Source organism: Pipistrellus kuhlii, unplaced genomic scaffold (genome assembly GCF_014108245.1).
Source record: "Pipistrellus kuhlii isolate mPipKuh1 unplaced genomic scaffold, mPipKuh1.p scaffold_m20_p_18, whole genome shotgun sequence".
Taxonomy (NCBI): Eukaryota; Metazoa; Chordata; class Mammalia; order Chiroptera; family Vespertilionidae; genus Pipistrellus; species Pipistrellus kuhlii.
Window position 1 is genome coordinate 24,233,208 of NW_023425493.1, and position 18,386 is coordinate 24,251,593.

General features: G+C 61.1%; 1 protein-coding gene across 1 annotated transcript; it reads left to right on the forward strand.

Annotated features, from left to right (window-relative positions):
• The first annotated feature begins 6,566 nt into the window (after positions 1 to 6,566).
• On the forward strand, positions 6,567 to 11,490 carry CRABP2 (cellular retinoic acid binding protein 2). The gene is made up of 4 exons (XM_036442698.2): positions 6,567 to 6,779; positions 10,093 to 10,271; positions 10,449 to 10,565; positions 11,021 to 11,490. The coding sequence occupies exons 1-4, from the start codon at positions 6,710 to 6,712 to the stop codon at positions 11,069 to 11,071; spliced, it is 417 nt and encodes a 138-aa protein (XP_036298591.1). The 5' UTR covers positions 6,567 to 6,709; the 3' UTR covers positions 11,072 to 11,490.
• Positions 11,491 to 18,386: the final 6,896 nt, after the last annotated feature.

Below are 18,386 nucleotides of genomic sequence, written 5' to 3' on the forward strand. Positions count from 1 at the left end.
TCCCACTTGGGTATGCTTCCCAGGCTGGCAGAGGAGACACAGGTCAGGGAGGCTGGGAGCGTCTGGGGCAGTGCGCCTGCTCAGCCCGGCTAACTGAAGTTCACAGGTGCCGGCCCAGCGCCCTTGGGGATCCAGGCGGGCTGAGAGGCCCTGGTGGCTGGGCTCGGGTAGGGGGTCCTGGGCAGTGGGAGGCGGAGACTGCTCAGTCTCTCTTTGACAGCTAACATTTTCCAGAGCTGGCGCCTGCCCGCAGGGGAAAGGAAATCGGAGCTTCCCACCTCACACATCTTTTTCCCATTTTGTTCGGGCTGCCCAGGGAAAGCCATTAGGGCTAGGTCAGCCCGGGGCCTCCCCGCCACCCATCTCTCCCGTCTATTATAAGGAGGGGCTGGGCTGGGGGGAGGGGGTCACTGGAAGGACAAGCCCGAGCCCGCCTAAGGGGCCAGACTCTGAACCCATGGCCCTACTTAATTCCCTGCCCGCTCATGATGGAAGGGTGGGGGCAGGGGCCAGGAAACTGAGCTCCTGGGACCTCCCTTGCTCTTCTTAAATCCCCCTGCACCCCTAATTCTGTCTCTAAGGAGTCTGGCCCTCTGGCCCCAAGGGTCAGGCAGGGCCTGGTCAACAGCAAGAAGGGCCCTGGGGTTGGGGAAGCTGGTACTTCACTCCTGGGGCTCCAGCCTCCTCTTGGAGCTGCTAGCACAGCTGGATCCCATCGGCCCCTAGGAGCCACCGGGGAGCAACCATTGTGTCTGGAAACAGTGGCTGCATGTGGGGCTGGAGAGGAGGAGAATAAAAGCCTCCAGAGCCTGGCAGAGGAGTTCTCCCCCAGCTGCCTGCCCTGCCCAAGGCTGGCCTCCCTCTCAGCCCTCGTGCCTGGAACCCTCCCCGCACCAACAGTGAGGCAGTCCATGGCCCTCTTTTTATCCCTATCCAGGACCTCAAAGCTCAGACCTGGGACCCCTCAGTGTCTCCTGTGGGACATTGCCTTTCCCCCTTCCCTCCTGCCTCTTGCCTCTTCAACCCCGGAGTCTGGTTATCTGGCCCAGGGCCCACCTTCTGCAGTTCAGGCCAGAGGAGGCACACCGCACACACCCAGTCTGCAGCCCTGCTGATTCATCTCAGTGAGGAGAGGGATTCGCTGGGCCCCCAGTCTCAGAGAGTGGGAGAGGTGGCATCTGGGCGAAGGCTTGGGCTCCCTAGGCCCAGCGCATTGGGCAACCGTGGCAGGCATCTAGGCTAGACCGCAGGCTGTCCACCACTGCCCCCGGGTGCCCGGCCTGCCAGACTTGTCACTGCTACAGCCTGCTCCCTGGTGCCCCGGACTGCCAGGGGTTAACGGGCTGGTGCAGGGCAGGAGGTGGGATGGGCAGAGGAGTCTGGCCCGGTCACTGGATCATAAAAGACAAGAGGAGTTTAACCGCAGATCATGTTGCTGATTGACTCCTCCATCCAGCAGTGCTGCCCTCGAGGGGAGAAGGAGCCACAGGGGGCCAGGGTCAGGCCCAGGTCTGCCCAGCTTTAGACGTGGACTGCCCCCAGCGGTCCCAGCCACCCGAGGTCCCCCCTTCTCTCTCTCTGAGAAGCAGGGAGGCCAAGAGAAAGGGGGTCAAACTGGTGACTTTCTCTGAAGTAGGAAAGGAAACAGCAGGGGCCTGAGTGGGGAAAAAGATGACACCCCTTTCCCCCGCCCAGATGCCTGACGGGCAAGGAGCACCAATCTGGGCGAGGAAAAGAAGCAAAGACCCCAGGGTCAGAGAGTAAGGTCAGTGCGGCAGCTGCCAGCACCTGTTTGGGATCTCCAGGCTCTTCAGTGACTACCTGTGTACTGCCCCCCACTCCCCACCCCCACCACCTCCCCACCCCCCGACAAGAGGCCAGCAGAGCCAAGGGCCTCTTTTTTTTTTTTTTATCTTTCTTTTTTCTTTTTTAAAATATATTTTATTGATTTTTTACAGAGAGGAAGAGAGAGGGATAGAGAGTTAGAAACATCGATGAGAGAGAATCATCGATCAGCTGCCTCTTGCACACCCGCTACTGGGGATGTGCCCGCAACCAAGGTACATGCCCTTGACCGGAATCAAACCTGGGACCCTTCAGGCCACAGGCCAACGCTAGTCTATCCACTGAGCCAAACCGGTCTTGGCCAAGGGCCTCTTTTAAAAAGGGACAGAGATTCAGTCCAGACACATCCTCGGTCCGTTCATCCCCACCTCCTTTTGTCTCCCTTGCTCTTCCGTTGGTTCAGCCTGACCTGCTCAGCGTGCTGGCCCAGCCCTGAGGAGAGCATTGGCAGCTGGAGCTGGGAACCGGGCAGCAGAGCCAAAAACAACAGAGGAGCCGCCTGGCTGCCTCGCCTAGATGCTGCGCAGCCCGTCCCTAGTCTAACTGTAACACCTCCTGCTACGGCTTCTTCCCCGCTGTGGTTCGGACCCTGCCGGGCCGCACCTGCCTCCTTGGCCAAGGCCTGGAGCTGGGCCTCGAGGTCAGCCTGGTGTTCTCTGAGTCCGGCTGCCCATACCTTCCCTAGTCCTCACGGTCTCTCCCCGGCACCCAAAGGCTTCTGGGAAGTGAGTTGCCTATTCTCTGGATCTCTGGCCCCACCTGCCAGCTTGCACGTCGGCTTGCAGGAAGTTCTTTCTGATCCCATCCATCCTGCTCCATGGCAATTTTATTTGGGAGAGGCAGAGCCTTATCAGATTTGAAAAGGGCTGGGTCCCTGAATCCAGGGAGACAGGGATGGAGCCTTCCCGTGGTATGGAGGAAGAATCAGACCAGGAGGCAGGATGCTCAAGTCCACACTGTGCTATGTGAAATACGAGGGTTTAGGGAGACCTGGAGACACAACGGTTCCAGCCCAGCCATTCCCAGCTGTTGGGTCTGATGGGATAATCGAATCAACGCCCCTCCCCTGGGAACTGACCTTTAGGCCACTCCACCATGGGCATTCCCTCTCGCTTCCATCAGGTTCCATTTGCTAAGACCACATTCCACTTGCTAAGACCATTATCCTTCCCCTCTGGACCCTCCCAGGACCCAGACCGCCCAGGGAATGCTCCGCCCAGTAAAAGCCCGCCTAGAGTCCTTTAAAACCTCCGACTCCCTGTCCTGGGTGCCGGCGCCATTTTGGGGCTCAGCCCATCTGGTCTCCAGATGACCTCATAAATTCATCATCCCTTACTACTTCGGCTACATGCATTCTTCCTACGGCCACCCCGACACCAACTCCTTTTTTCCACTCTCAGACCTTCCGCCCTCTGTTCAAGCCCTGCCTTCTCTGCTCTCCCTACCGGAGTCCCAGGGCCTATGGGCCCACCCCCACCTGGGTTTCATTTCTGCATGACTCCCAGCCAGCAAGCTCCCTGACCCAGCAGATGCAATAACACGGCTGGCTCAGGGCGAGGCCCGTCCACAAGTGCTGCATTTGGCCAGCTCTCTTTGGCCCCAGTGGGGGGTGAGGGTGAAGGGTACACGACTCTCCCACTCTTCCCACTCCTCCCCCCACCCAGCCTCCAGGGAGTGATGGAGAGGGGCGGGGGCCTCTCCTTTTCCCAAGGCCCAGACACCTTCATCGAGCACACAGTATATCCACTCTCCCTCGCCCTCTTCCCGCCACGCAGATGCTTGCTATCTCCATTCCTTCTAGTGCAAAACCAGCCGAAATCCTCTCAGCCGCACTGCAATGGAGCAGTCCTAGCACGTTCCTTTCCTAATTCTCTCTCCAGCCTGAGTCTTCAGATTCCTGGGAAAGCCCCAAGAGGGATATGGCGAAGGCTCCATGAAAGGGGGAGCGGGTCGCCCCCACCAGGTCTGGTCGTAATTAAAAGACCAGCGACATGGGGAAATTCCTTATTGATCCCGGCCGGAAATTAGAGCCAGTTGTTTGGGACTGAGCGACCATGCTGACTAAGCTCCTCCCCATGGCCAAGTCCCCTGGCTCCTCTCTCCTAGGCGCCCCAACTCTCCCGACTCTCCCCTTCCGTTAGCCCCATTTCCCCTTCCCACCCCCACCCCGGCCGTCTCATCCCGTTCCCTCTCCTTGGCTCCCTTCCCCAGCATCTTCCCTAAGGTTCCCCACCACCACCCCGCCTCACCCCTGCGCTTTACAATGGGTTAACTCGGCATCTAGGGGCTGAGACCTCCAGCCTCGCTTGCTCGGCACCCTCCTCCAGACCCCTGGACCACCCCCCTCAGCCAAGGTTGGGGTGCAGGGGCTGGAGCTCAGGCCCAGAGCTGCCAAACCACAAACACATCTGGAAAAAATTCCCTTCCCAGCCTGACTTCCCTTTGTCTTCTGTCTTTTTGGAAATCCTGGCTGGCTTGGGGGGGGGGGGGGGGATGAGGAAGTCAAGGGAGGGGAGTGGGCCCAGGCCTCTCTGTCCCCACCCTGGGGAGCTCCTGTCCAGTCTCCTCAGTGTCCTCAGTCAGACCACGTCCCTCCTTCGCTACGGTAGGTCCAGGCTCCCTCGTCCAGGGATCATCTCCTGGGCGAGGTTTTCACATCCCCAGTTCCCAGGCTTATGGGGGCTTGGGCCGCCCCGGCCCTTCTCTTTGCAGAAGGCTGCCTATTGAGCAGGGGACCGGCCTGCTCTGGCTAGGGCTCGGGAGGCTGGCGGGGAGTGGAGATGGACACAGTGATTTGGGCGGAGGAGGTAGGGGACGTTGAGGGGGAGGGAGGCGGTGGGAGTCTGGTTTCAGCCATGTTCCCTCCCTCTGGCTGGGAGCCCGACTTCACTGTCAGAACCTAATCCCTCTCCCTTTACCTACAGCACTGCTGGGGCCCGGGTGGGGGAGGAGCGCGGGCAGAGCGCGTAACCCCGGGGCCACACGGCCCCCAGGGACCCCTCTCCTTGCCGCCACCTCTGCTTTTGTCTGTCCTTCCTCGGCGGTCTCTCGTTGCTGCTCTCCGCCTTCCAGAAGCCCAGCCCTCCCCACCCCAACACAGGCACCTCCGCCAAAACCAGACCCCTGAACCGGGCTGAAGCCTCCAGCTCCCTCCTTTCAACTGACAGTGCATTAGGTACCGCTGCGCCCAAAGTCCCTTCCACAGTCCACCCTCCATCTCTAGGTCATGTCCCCTGCACACCCATCCTTCAGAGTCCCCTCCTTAGGGCGCAGAGGCTCCGCCCCGCAGTGCGTCCCCCAGGCCTTATCCTTTGTCTCTTGGGGGGCCTCTGGACTCCCCCCAGCGAAGGCCCCCCAACCCTCTGCACGGGTCCAGGGCTCAGTCCCAGAGCCTGTCCTCCGCCCCACCCACGGCCACGCTGGCAGGGAGAGACCAGGGCTGGGACCAGATGTGGGGTTTCTGGTCCCCGCCTCGGAAGGAGCTGGGAGGCCGGTCCGGGAAGGGGGGTGGGGAGGCGCGGGCTGCGGGGCCCGGTGCCACCTGAGCTGCAGCGTCGTTCCCCCCGCCCCGCGCGGGGCAGACCCGCCCGCCCCGGCCGGCATCCCGCCGTCCGTCCCTGGGCTGGGGCAGCCTCGGGGCTCCAGCCCGGCCTCCCTCTCTGCTCCCCGGTCCCCCATTCCCCTCCCGGCCCTCTCCGTTGGGGTCTCCGCGGGGAGCCCTGCCCTGCCCCCTCCTTTGATCTCACACTTCAAAGCCTCTCCCCAAGGGGCGGCCGCTCCTTCCGCCGCTTTACGGCTGAGAACGGTGACACCTGAGCCCCCGCCCCGCCTCCTGCCGGGGGCGCCGGCCGCCTCCCCCCGCGCCTCCCGCGGGCGCTCCCCGGGTGCGCGGGGCCGGGCGGCGGGGAAGGCGCCTCCATAAAGCGGTCGCGCCAAGCGATCGGCTGTGACCTCTGCCCTCCCGGCCTCCCCCCTCCTCCGGGGGCGCCTCCTTAACCCTTCGGTGCCCGCCCTGCCCTGCGAGAGGGACCGGGCTCCCCGCGCCAGCGTCCCCCGTCCCCCGAGGGCACCGGAGCCCCAAACCCAGGGCGGGGGGAGGCAGCCGCAGGGGGTGCTGCCCGCTCCCGGCCCCTGCGAATCCTCCCAGCAGGGGGCGTCGTTGCCTCAGGGAAGAGCCTACCCAGACCCCCCGGGGGGCCCCCTAGCGGGTCTCTGAGCTCGGAGGGGTCCCTGGGGGGCCCACTAGGGCTTCCCTGGAGCCGAGCGGGGGCGCGCCTTCCCTCCTCCGGCTCCCGCTCGCCCGCCGGGATCGCCCGCCGGGATGCCTCCAGGTTCCGAGCCCGAGGAGCTGGGGAGACCTGGGGGACCCGCCAGACAGGACCCTGGGGTTCGGACTGCAGGACCTGAGACCGGAGCATCTGCGCCCCACGCCCCTCACCCCCCCCCCCCCCCCCGGCGGAGAGGCCAATCCCAGTCCCCGCTCCCCGTCCCCCGTCCGCTCCCCCGTCCCACCGAGGGCGCGGGGCAGGCGACCTCGGTCCCGACAAACCCTGGGCCCGCCCCCGGGGCCCGCGGGGCGGCGGGAGGCTGGGGGCGGGGGGCTGAGCTGCGGGGCCCGGGCTCGGGGCCCCCCAGGTGGGGCGGGGGGCGGGGCGGGGGAGGGGCCACCCCGGGTTTTTTTTCCGGGCGCAGGGGCGGGCCGCTCCGGCTATAAAGGCGGCCGCGCGCCCCGGCCAGCTCCGGGTTGCCCTGGGACGCGTCCTGCCCCCGCGCCTCCGGTCCGGCCCAGGCGGCGGCGGCCACCTCTCCTTAGACGCAGGGACTCGCCGTCCAGTGCTCGGGCCGAGGAGCCAGCGCCGCCACCATGCCCAACTTCTCCGGCAACTGGAAGATCGTCCGATCCGAAAACTTCGAGGATTTGCTCAAAGTGCTGGGTAAGGAGATTTTTCAAGGGCCTGGGAGAGGAGAGGGGGTGAGGGAGTCTTCGGAGGTGAGAGTAAGAAAGGAAGGGGGGTAGAATCAGGACTTAGGAGGCTAAGTCCCTCTGCATCCTCCCGAAAAAGGGGCCTTCCCGCTGGGTCCCGGGGTGCTGGGTCCCGGGGTGCTGGGTCCCGGGGTGCTGGGCCGGGACACCTAAACCCTGCTTCCCCTGGCGGGGCGCCCACCGGTGCCGGCTCCCGCAGTGACTCAGCCCGTGAATCAAGCAGAAACCAGAAGCGCGAGGTGGGTGTCCCTTTGGGTGGGGAAGAGGGGCTCTCCAGTCCAGAGGCTGCGAACCCTGCATCCAGGCAGGGATCCGGGGCCCCTACCCCCCCGCCCCATCCCCGCCCCTCAGCCCCTCGGAGACATTCTGGCCTCTCCTCGTCCCCTCTGGTAACCCAGCCGGCAAGTTCCTTCCCGCGTGCTGCTCTCCGCCCACCAGGTGATCGCCAGCCCAGCGCCCCCTCTCCCCCTCAGTCCCCCTCCTTCCCCCTCAGCACTTTCCCCACTCTGCTCCCTCCTCACCCCATCTGTGAGACAAGTATTTTCCTACAGCGAGTTCCAGAAACCTAAAATTGCTCTAGATAATTATCACTTTCTTCGATTTCAAGAAATGGCTTTGTGTGGAACGCCCCCCCCCCCTCCACTTTCCCCACTCCGTGCGCTCCTCTCCCTTCTCCCTGGATACCCTCCAGCCCAGCCCGTGGTGCTGGCCAAAGGCAGGGAAAGCTGTGCCCGCAGAGGGCCCTGCCCAGCTCTGTGTGCCCTCTGTCTGGGGAAGGGGTGAACCTTAGGAAATGGCTGGAGGGGGCGGGGGCTCTGGGAAGAGATGGAGATTCCTTAAGCAACGGGGAGCCACGGGGGTGGGGGGAGCCCTGGAGCCACCCATTTCAGGACGGAACAGAGAAAACCCAGTTGGGCTGGGTGGGGAGGGGCACCTGGTGTGGGGCCAGGAGCTGTAGGGGTGAATCTGAACCTAGGATTCAAAAGGGTGCAGAACGTTATCGGAAAAGCAGGGATTTCCAGCATTCCTTGGTGTCGGTTCTTCTTGCAGTCTAACCACAGGGTTCCAGTCATGTCAGTCTTTCTTGATTTGCCCTCGCTGCCATGAAAGACCAAAAGGATAGGACACTTCCCCTCCCCAGCTCCGGATTTGGCTGCTCTCCCCAGTGGATGAGGCACCCCCAGGACCCCGCTGGTGGAGAATGAGACCCAGAGCCCAACCCCGTTGTCTGTCTACCTTCGTCTGTTTGTCCTCCCTGCAGGGTGTCTCAGAGCCACGTGCCCTCCTCGGGTCCTGCTGGGAGACAGATTGAAAACAGACCCATTAACACGGTCCTGAGTCAGCTCCACCGGCAGCAGAGGCAGGCTGGAGGGGCGGCTCCCCTGAACCCAGCAGCCCTGCCTCCACAGGAGCCTCAGTCTCTTCTCGCCCTCCTTCGCCCTCATCAGGGTCCCTCTCCTGGGAGGGATGCTCAGGGGCCTGGAGGATAACTGTCCCTGCAGTGCGATGGCCATGGCACGGAGGAGGCTCTGCTCCTGTAACAGGAAAGGGGTGTTCGAGACCAGGATGGACTTCCCAGGCCGCAAAAGAGTGCAGTGGCCTCAGTGCAGGACGATGGAGTGGGACGTGCCTCCTCTCCCCAGGCAGCTGGACCTGGGGCCTCCGCCACTTCTCCCCAGCCTGAGGGTGTGCCGTGGTGCCAGGGGGAAGAGGATCGTTTGTCTCGGAACCCAGGCCTAGAGGAGGGAAGGGAGTTTGGGCCGGATCAGGGGCAGGGGAATCCCGCTCACCTGGCCCAGCCCAGCTTGGCCCCCTCCTCCCCACCCATTGCTTCTCTGAGGGCTTCCGCTCAGGGCAGGAGGCTGGCCAGGCAGAGTGGTGTGAGGTGCCTCCCGGCCTGCTTCTCTTCTGTCAGGGGGTGCTCTCTCCTGGCTCCCCCACCCCTCTTTATGAAGGGGGAGCAGAGAGCAGGGGTCCGGTCTGGGAAAGGATATGCAGACAGGCACGGGACTCTGAGTGAGAAGCACTTACCACTGAGGTGAGAAGGGAGATCCTGGAGTCGGGGACACATCAGGGGAGGGGAGGGCAGTGCCCCTTTCTGTCCCGGGAAGGGCGAAGGGCAGGCGGGGGAGCTCCCAGGAGGGCAGGTGAGCAGAGTCTGGTGCAGAGAATGCCTGCGCCCCAGCTGCTTCCTTGCCTTTCTTTTATCAGTACAAGTACCAGCAGCAGCAGCAAGACTAGCTACTGTTCCTTAAAAACGCAAAGGTGTGCCTGGTGCTGGGTGCTAAGTCCCAAACACACCCACCTCATCCCACCTGCCAGGCTTTGGAAGAAGCTATTGTCTCTGCTGTACGGTTGAGCAATCTGAGGCTCAGATGAGTTAAGCCATTGGCCTAGGGTCACCCAGCCCACAGGGCGGCTGCACCAGGTGGAAATCAGGCCTAATGGGTCTCACTCCAGAGCCTTGAGCTCCCCAGCTGTGGCCACCGCTTCTCCTGCTGGGAGTCCCTGCCCCCTCTCATGCTGGGGAGGGACAGAGAGTGGGCAAATGAAGGCACCAGACAGGGGAGGGGGTAGCACAGGGAGGGAAGTAGGTCCCCACCTCCAGTACAAAGTGGGGAGGGCCGAAACCGGTTTGGCTCAGTGAGTAGAGCGTCAGCCTGCAGACTGAAAGGTCCTGGGTTCGATTCCCATCAAGGGCATGTACCTTGGTTGCAGGCACATCCCCAGTAGGGGGTGTGCAAGACGCAGCTGATAGATGATTCTCATCGATGTTTCTAACTCTCTCTCCCTCTCCCTTCCTCTCTGTAAAAAATCAATAAAATATATTTATAAAAAACAAACAAACAAAACAGTGGGGAGGCCTGGCCTGGGAGGGTGTGTCCTGCACATGGGCAGCGGGGAGGGCACAGAGGGTCTCCAGTAGAGTAGACAAAGAGCCAACAAGTGAGGTGGACAGAGCCATAGCAGGATGCCTGCTGGGTGAGGGGAAGGGGAAACGTGCCCCTGAGCTGAGTCAGGGGGAGGGGGAGGGAGGGGCGAGTGGGGGGCTAACCTAGGACTGCTGACCCTCCCAGGCGGGTGGCTCCTAGGACCAGGATCCTTAAGGGCAGGCACCGCCTCTCTGCCCTCCTCTCTAAACCCGCCCTGTCCTTCACGAACTTTCTTGGAAACTAGCCAGACTGCTCCGGCTGTCTCACGGGGAGGGTGTAACACAGGGCTGCCTGGAGGACCCCAAAAGGCGAGCCTGTCTCTCCTCTCAGGGGTGAACGTGATGCTGAGGAAGATCGCCGTGGCGGCCGCATCCAAGCCCGCGGTGGAGATCAAGCAGGAGGGAGACACTTTCTACATCAAGACCTCCACCACCGTGCGCACCACGGAGATCAACTTCAAGGTCGGAGAGGAGTTTGAGGAGCAGACCGTGGACGGGAGGCCGTGCAAGGTGAGACCCTCAGGATCATGGCTTCCATTGCCCTGCCCCTCCTGGACCCCCTTCTCTTTCTAATGGAGGAGTCCTCGGTAGCGGTGGTGGGTGGAAAGGGGTACATCTCCCATCTCTCTTGCTACCTGCCCGCCCCCCCATGGGGGCGCGGCTCACTTGGCCACGCCTCCCCTGCAGAGCCTGGTGAAATGGGAAAGCGAGAACAAGATGGTCTGTGAGCAGAGGCTTTTGAAGGGAGAGGGTCCCAAGACCTCCTGGACCAGAGAGCTGACCAACGATGGGGAGCTGATCCTGGTGAGTCCGGCCTCCTCCCAGCGAAGCCTAAGCGTTCTGCCACCTCGGGGGATGTTCTGGGGCACTCCGGGGTGCAGGGGTCCGAGGAGAGTCCTACTGGGGCTGCTGGGGGGTGAGCAAGCTGTCCCTGTCCACGCAGTGCCCTCCCGCAAATGAGGAATGGCGCCCCCTCTGAGCGGAACAATGGCCTTCACTGAGGTGCCAGCGGCTCTCCAGGGGCGCTCCCTGGCCTCGGATGAGGCTATAGGGCAGACCCCTCAGGCTCTGGTGCCATCTCCCCTCCGGCGATGCCCAGGCATTTGGGGACCAGCTTCTGTCTGTTGGTCCTGAACCAAGACGCAGGTTTGGGCCTAGAGACAGAGTCCCTTTGTTCAACCTCCTCCTCTTCCCAAGCCACAGGGCCAGGGCCTCCCGGGCTAACAATGACCTCTGTCCTCCTTCTGTCCTCCTTCCAGACCATGACGGCAGACGACGTTGTGTGCACCAGGGTCTACGTCCGAGAGTGAGTGGCTGTGGGTCTGACAGATGCCCCAGCCCCTCCCCGGCCCACGCTCCTGCTTCCCTGCCCTGTGGGCCTCCCTCCCCCTTCCTTCTAGGCTAGCTCTCCCCTCACCCATGACACTCCCGGGGATGCCTCCTTCAGAGGCTCTGCTTTTTTTTTTTTTTTTTTTTTTTGCTTTTTTCTTTTTGCCCCTTCTCCTCTCCCCTATACCAACAAAGAGGGATGGATTGCAGGGGCCCAGATCACCCACTTTGGAATCACTCCCCTCACCCCCCAAATAGGCAGTCCCAGCCCCAGACCAGCCCAGAACCATCTCTTTCCGTGAGGGGACCTGAGGGCCTGAGAGGGAAAGACAGCCCTCTGGCTTCTTCTTTGTCCCTGTAGCCTATACAGTATAGAATATTTATTGGTTAATTTTATTAAAATGTTAAAAAAAAAAAATACAACCTGTCTCTGGCTCATTGTGAAGGAGATGTGTGGGAGCTGAGGTTTCAGTAGCAGGGATATGAGTTATGATCCTTCCCTTCATTATTCTCACCACCACCCCTTCGTTTGCTGCTGAATCTACGTGCATCACCGCCACTTCCCCTCCTCCAACCTCCTTGGTCCGCCCCCCCCTCCCCCCGACTTCCAAGGTCACCAGGGCCTCATCCCCCTGACCTCTCAGAGGGCGCTTGACCCTGAGAAGCTGATGCCTATCTCCTCCCACCCTTTCCACAAAGGGACCCAGCTTCCTCCTCCTCCTCCTCCAATTGTTCCTTCTCTCTCCTCCAACCTCAGTCTGTGGGCGACCCCAGGCCTGGCCTTGGCCTTGGCCTCCCACATATTCCCAATGAGCTCATCAATGCCCCCAGGCTGGCCTTGCTCCTGCCCTGGTCTCTGTCTGAGACACGCAGATCTCTGCCTTGAGATCTCTCACATCCCCCTTCTGCCCTGGCTCCTAGCTCTCCCAGGCCCCTCGGATCCTTCTCCCACCCATCTTCTTGAACCTTCACACTCAAGTACGTAACTTCCCAAATTCCAACCTGATCTCAAATGCCTGCCCTCCTTCCCAGGCCACTGCCCTGGGCCAGACCTTGTCCCCACTCACCAGGTTCCATTCGGCAGGAGCTTCTAACTGGCTTTCCTGTCTTTCCTTTATCGTGGCACGAGAAAGGGAAATGAGCACAGGTGTTGCAATAAAAGAGTTTTGGATCCTGGTTCTGCCACTTGCTATTTGTGTGACCTCAGATGGGTTAGTTGCTCTGAGCCTCAGCTCTTCGCACCGCCTGAAGTGGCCTCTCCCTGCCTCCGTGCTGCTGCCAGTGGGCAAGCTTCACAGCCTCTGTGTCAGCAGGTGAGCTTCCTCTCCCTGCAAGACTAGCTGCCCTGGGGCCAGGGCCTAGGGGAGGCCACATACTGCAACTGAGGGCAGAGGGTAAGGGCCAGGAAGGTGGGGAGACAGAGTCCCCTCAGAATGTGGGGTGGGGGAGGTGAGGGGTCCTTCCATTTATTCCTCCAACGATCACTTCCTGTGTGCCTCCTAGGAGCTAGTACCTGCCAGGTGCTGGGAACACAGATATGAAAAAAGGGACAAGATCTCTGCCCTCATGCAGCCAGTAAGAGGGAAACAGACCTTCAATGGGCAAAGATAGACAATTAAAAAATAAATGCACCAATAAACAATTGTCTATTGTGCTGAAACCAGTTTGGCTCAGTGGGTAGAGCGTCGGTCTATGGACTGAAGGGTCCCGGGTTTGATTCCAGTCAAGGAATGTACCTTGGTTGTGGGCACATCCCCAGTAGGGGATTTGAAAGAGGCAACCAATCGATGTTTCTGACTCTATTCATCTCTCTTCTTCTCTGTAAAAACTCAATAAAATATATTTAAAAAATAATAATAATTGTACTCAATATATTGTGCAGGTTCTATGAAGGAGAAAGGGGGACCGAGCATGCTGGGCTGGGTGGAGATGGAGGAAGGGGAGCAGGTGTTTTGAAGGACAAGTGTCTGGGGAGGGGGACCCTCAGCAACTGGTGGGACAGCAGAGGAAAAGATGCTCTAGGCACAGGCACAGCAGGTAACGGCCCTGAGGACAGGGTGGGGCTGTCCCAGGTCCTGTGAGAGATGCAGGGTGCCTGGGGCTGTCAGGGGCTGGACTGACCTGGGGGCCACAGAATTTCTTATTTTATTCTAAGAGCAATGAGAAGCCACAGCAAGGCTTTTAAAGGGGAGGGGGCATCCCATTTGTGGGTTTTTGTTTGTTTGTTTTGTTTTGCCAAAGCATAGCCTCCAAAAATTAGGTTGTCTCCCCCAAAAAAACAGTGGGAGAGAGAGTCTACATTTGTGTTTTTAAGAGGCAGGAGGCTGGTGAGAGGCTCAGCAGGGGTTGGGGGCGCAGAGGTGAAGGGTGCAGCCTCAGTGATAAGGACAGACAGGAGGGGAGGGGAGTGAGGGAGGAGGGAGGTGTGAAGGTGGCCCTGGGCTTCTGTCAAGGGGAGTGGTAGTATTTTCGGAAATGGGAAAAATAAATCAGGCCGGGCTTTCTAGGTGCGAGTTTTTCTGTTTGCTGTAATCCAGAAGAACCCGAACTCCTGGGCCTGGGCCCCTGCTTCCTCTCTTCCTCACCTCCTCTCTTCTCACCCACCCTGACTCCAGCTCTGTCTGACATCCACCCAGAGTGCTGGCTCCCAGCCTGTCCTTCCCACCTTCGCTGACTCCGTCCCCATCCTGAGAGACCTTTCTTCAGGCCCCTGGCCAGATCCTGGCTGGAACTGTCTCCAGGCTGCTCCGAGCACCTGCTCATTTCTCTGCCTAGTTTGTCTCTTTCTGGGACCAAGACGTTGAGAAAGGCAGAGAGAAGAGGCAGGTTTCTGTTTCTCAGGAGATCCCAGAGGGCAGGGCTGGGTCTCCCCCATCAGAGGGGGGTGGGGGGTTCCCTGTAGGCAGGGCCTTTCCCCTTGGCTCTGCTTCTCCGGTTCCTCCTTGCCCGGAAGCCTGAGATGACAAGGAAATCACTGTCCTGAACCCACAGATTGGATCAGGGAGGGGCGCCTCACCCATCGGATCCAGCCTGGCCCAGCCCTTGAGAAAGTCCCTCCAGCCCCGGGGCCGGGTGGCTCAGTGGATCTGAATGTCACCAGAAAGGTCGAGGGTTCCATCCCCAGTCAGGGTGCATACGGGGAGGCAACGGATGGATGTTTCTCTCATTGATGTTTCTCTAAAAGAAGTTAATAAACACGTCCTCAGGTGAGGATTCAAAAAAGGAAGAAAAAGTCCCTCCAGCCTCCCTCCTCACCCCCAGCCCCTTCCTGGGCTCTTCTGCTTCCCGGTCTTCGTTACTCAGCAGCTCCTTCCTAAGGAAATGCACAAGCGGCCCTAGCCCCTGCCCACATCCCGCACATCCTGTGCGAGTCCACGGGCAATCTTCTCGAAGGTCCCAGCTTCTCAGAACCCAACCCCTGGAGGGGGACAGGGCTCAGGCAGCAGAGATGCCCAGGCCACGGAGGCCCAGGCCAGGAAGGCAAAGGCGAGGGAGGGGGCGTGTGTGATTCTGCCCCGGGGTTGGGGTTGACAAACACGGCAGGGGCACCAGCAGGCACTGGGAGCATCTGTGCCACAACCTGAGGGAAGCAGGTGCCTCCGAAGCACACGCTCCCTGGTCGCAGGAGCGTGGAGCTCAGGCAGAGGAAGGCCTGGTGACATCAAAACCAAGAGGCCACGTGGTCACAGGCGAGGACGGAGGAGGGGCCGCGTGAAGATTGAAGGGGTGTGTGCAGGAGCCCCCAGAAGCTGAGGAGGCAGGAAGGACCCGGCCCAGGAGTCCTCCAGAGAGCACAGCCCCCAGGCGCCCTGATTTCAGACTCTGGCCCCAGACGGGGAGAGCACGTGTTCCTGTTGGTGTAGGCCGGTCTGCAGCCATCGGAGCAGCAGCCTCAGGAAATAGAAGCCTCCTTGCCCCTCTTTGGAGGCTTTGGCCAGGTTTTGGGGACAGCTGAGCCCTGTGCCCCAGCAGGGGAGACCCCTAGATCTCTCACTGCAGGCTCCCAGGGGGATCCATCCCTGTCTGTGTCTCCGCCCTGTCTCCTCCCTGGGCTCCTCCGCAGTGACAGTGCAGTGGGCACACCAGGCCAAGAGGCTCAGGGGCTCCCTGCTGCCCAGCCCAGCCCCCAGCTGCAGGATGAGGCAGGGCGCTCCCCAGCCCCGCCCTCACCTCCCAGGCCTTCCCCCAAGGAGTCCAGCTGGGGCCTGGGCCTGGGCTTCCTGGAGCATCTGGGTTGACAGGAGCCCACAACTGGGTTGCTGTGCCCATATTCTAGATTTGAAGACTGAGGCTCAGAGAGGGGGAGCAGAGGTCCCTACCCCCAGCCCTCCTCCCCCTCAACCCAGCCCTGCTCACAGGTGGCTTCCCAGCTGCCTCCCGGTTGCCATGGTGTCGGTGGAGGTGGAGGGGCAGGTTTCTGGGAAGCAATCCCGAAACACACACACAGCAGCTGGCCCCTCCTTCCTCACTCCCTCTCTCCATTGTCAAAGCACCTGTTTGTGCGGCTGGGCCACGGCCTCTTCTAACCGGGAGCAAAGGAGGTCAGAAGGCAGAGGGTCCAGGGAGTGGGTTCTGGGACCCCAACCTCACCCAGCAGATTCCCTGGACCCACAGATCCCAGGCCAGGCAGGCTCTTCCCTGCCTCCTGCCTTCGCGCATGCGGTTCCCTCCGCCTGGGATGCCCTTCCTCAGCCTTCAGGTCCCGCGGCTTTCACTCCACTGGAGACTCTTCCCCGAGTCCTTGGGGCTGCCCTGCGTCCTGCACCCACCGCGGCCACAGTGTTTTCGTGAAGATGCTCTCGCGTGGCGCGGGGCGGTGAGGTCTTGGGATGCTGGCTTTGCCTTTGTGCCCCAGCGCCTGGCACAGACAGGTGCTCAGCAAATCCGGAAGGAAGGAGGGAGGGAGGGAGGGAGAGGAGCACAGAAACACCTCTCATGGGCTTGGAGGGGACCTGGGCCGTGAGCACCTGGCAAGGCCTGGGCACGGAGCAAAGCCGCTCCCTTCCTGCCGCCTCCGCTTGAGCCTGGGCTCCAGCACCCCTGCCTCCTCCCACTGGGAGCCGGCTCAGGGGTCCTCTCGGTACCCACGGGCCTGTGTCTGTTGTCCGTTTGGAGGCAAGGCCATCACACCAGGATGCAGACGTGCACTTGGCTTCATCAGGAGCTCCGTGTGTTTGGGAGAACTGGGAGAAAGGCCTCCATTCTCCCAAACCCAGGACCATGCATTTTAAAGCCGAGGGCTGAGTGAGCAGGGACTTCAGAGGGTTTGCACACTGAGTGCTCTCTGCAAACAAAGCCTCGCCTGGTGGCCATGACACACAACAGAGGGGAACGAAGGCGCTGGGAGAGGGCACCAGAGTCCCCTCTCCCCTGTAGCTCAGGGTCCGGGGAGAGGGGGGTTGGGGTTGGTCCTGGCGGTGGGATGGGGGGGCCAGGGGAGAGAGGGAGCCCTGGGGAGAGTCCAGGGGCTGACATTCTAACTGGTACAGAAGGGCTTCCGCATCTTCAGAACTGCGCGTCCATGCCCGTGTGGCTGGGCCAACGAACTCACCCTTCACCGCGAGCAGTCAGTCCACACAAACAGAAGAAAACATGTCCTCGGGAAAAATCATGACTTCACAATCTTTAAGGTTCTCGGTTTTTGTTTTGTTTGTTTGTTTTTAATCTGGAAGGGATATTGTAGGGGAAGTATCTCTTGTCTAGAGGAAATAGTGATATGAATTCAGCCATTCCATCGACTTCTCTTTTTCTTTTGTGAAATTCAAGCAACATTAAATTTAAAGGTGTATCCGGAAAACAAACAAACAAAACCCCAGAAATTCAGGGCGTAGCTGAGACCTGAGGAGGGAAAGCCTGGGGGGAGCCCGGAGCCCAGAGGGCTGTGAAGCTCCCAGAACCCACGGGCAATTCCATGCCTCCGTGTGGCCCGAGAGTCAAGTCACAGGGACCCACATGGGAGGGCCGGGCAGAAATCTGGGCAGAGACAGGGCGAGAGAGAGGGAGTGATGGGGAAGGAGAAGGAGGAGAGAGAGGGAGGGAGGGGGAGGAGACCCAGACCAGAGAGGAGTGGAGGAGGGGGAAGAAAGGGCCCCAGGAGTGTGGGGTCAGAGGAGAGGGGGTCTGCCCATCAGGCCCTCTGACCCCAGGTCCCTACAAAAGGCTGCCCGAGGACCTCCACAGGCACAAGATGGATGGGACCGCCAGGCCCTTTGTGGTGGGAGGGGGAGGGACTGGCGGCGGTGAAAGGGTCCTCCAGGGTCCCCCACCTCTCATTGGCCTCCATTTCCCTCCCCGCGGTGACCTCTGCAGCCTCCCAGAGTTAGTGGGGGATGGGGAGAGCCTCAGGGGGGAATGGGGAGGAGGGGAGGAGCGGAGGAGCGGAGTCCAACCAGGTATTTCTCCTGGCTGGGCCGGCCATACCTGAGAAAGATGGGGGACAGCGTGGAGGGACTGGAGGGACCTGGGGGGGGGGGGGGGCAGTCACTTAGTCCGTATAGAGAGTGAATCAGAGCATCCTCCCAATGGGCCAGAGTTGTGGGTTTGATCCCCAGTCAGGGCACATGTAAGAATCAACCAATGAAAGCATAGTGGATGGAACAACAAATCTCTCTCTCGTCCTCTCTCTAAAATCAATCAATCAGGAAAGCGAATCAGTCATGTGCAACTAAGACTCCAACACAGCGCCTCCGGTGGCCCCAGCAGTGGCCACAGAGACTATGGTCTGAGTGCTGGTCAGGGTCCCCTGGGGGTCCTCCCCCTCTCCTTCAGGCCTGCCACTGCCCTGACCTCTTGGCTCCTTCCTGCCCCCGGCCCCTTGGCACTGCCAGCTGCCAGTCGAGAAACCAGTTCTGTTTCTGCCCTGGATAAGGATCTCTGGGCTGGGCTCTTCCCAGGCGGTGGCAGAAACCTGGCAGGCCAGCAGCACCCCCGCCCCTACCCCGGCTGCCAGGGCCCTTCCTGGAGACCCACCGAGGCCTTCTCCTTCCTCAGTCTCTCCCCTGTCAGCACCACTTCCTCCGCCCCTGGCACACCCCTTGCGGTGGCCTTGGTCCCCCGCCTCCCTCCCCTGCCTCCGAGGGCCTTGGATCTTCCAGAGGGGCCCTGAGGAGCTCCAGTCCCCGGAAGTCTCCAAGCCCCTCTTCTCTTCCAGGGACACTGGGCCCTCCGAGCCCCTGGCCCAGCCCATTCCCACCGGAGGATTCGTTCTCAGAGGTGATGTCCGTCCCTCGGCTTTCCATGGGTCTGCACGGCCTGCCCCCTCTGCCCTCCCAGCCTGCCCCTGGCTCCCCGCAGCGC

Bases quoted from the DNA above. Each gene is read 5' to 3' on its own strand.
- CRABP2 (XM_036442698.2), top strand. From the start codon at position 6,710: ATGCCCAACTTCTCCGGCAACTGGAAGATCGTCCGATCCGAAAACTTC. The intron at 6,780-10,092 runs GTAAGGAGATTT...CTCTCCTCTCAG, and splicing joins GGATTTGCTCAAAGTGCTGG to GGGTGAACGTGATGCTGAGG. The intron at 10,566-11,020 runs GTGAGTCCGGCC...TCCTCCTTCCAG, and splicing joins ACGATGGGGAGCTGATCCTG to ACCATGACGGCAGACGACGT.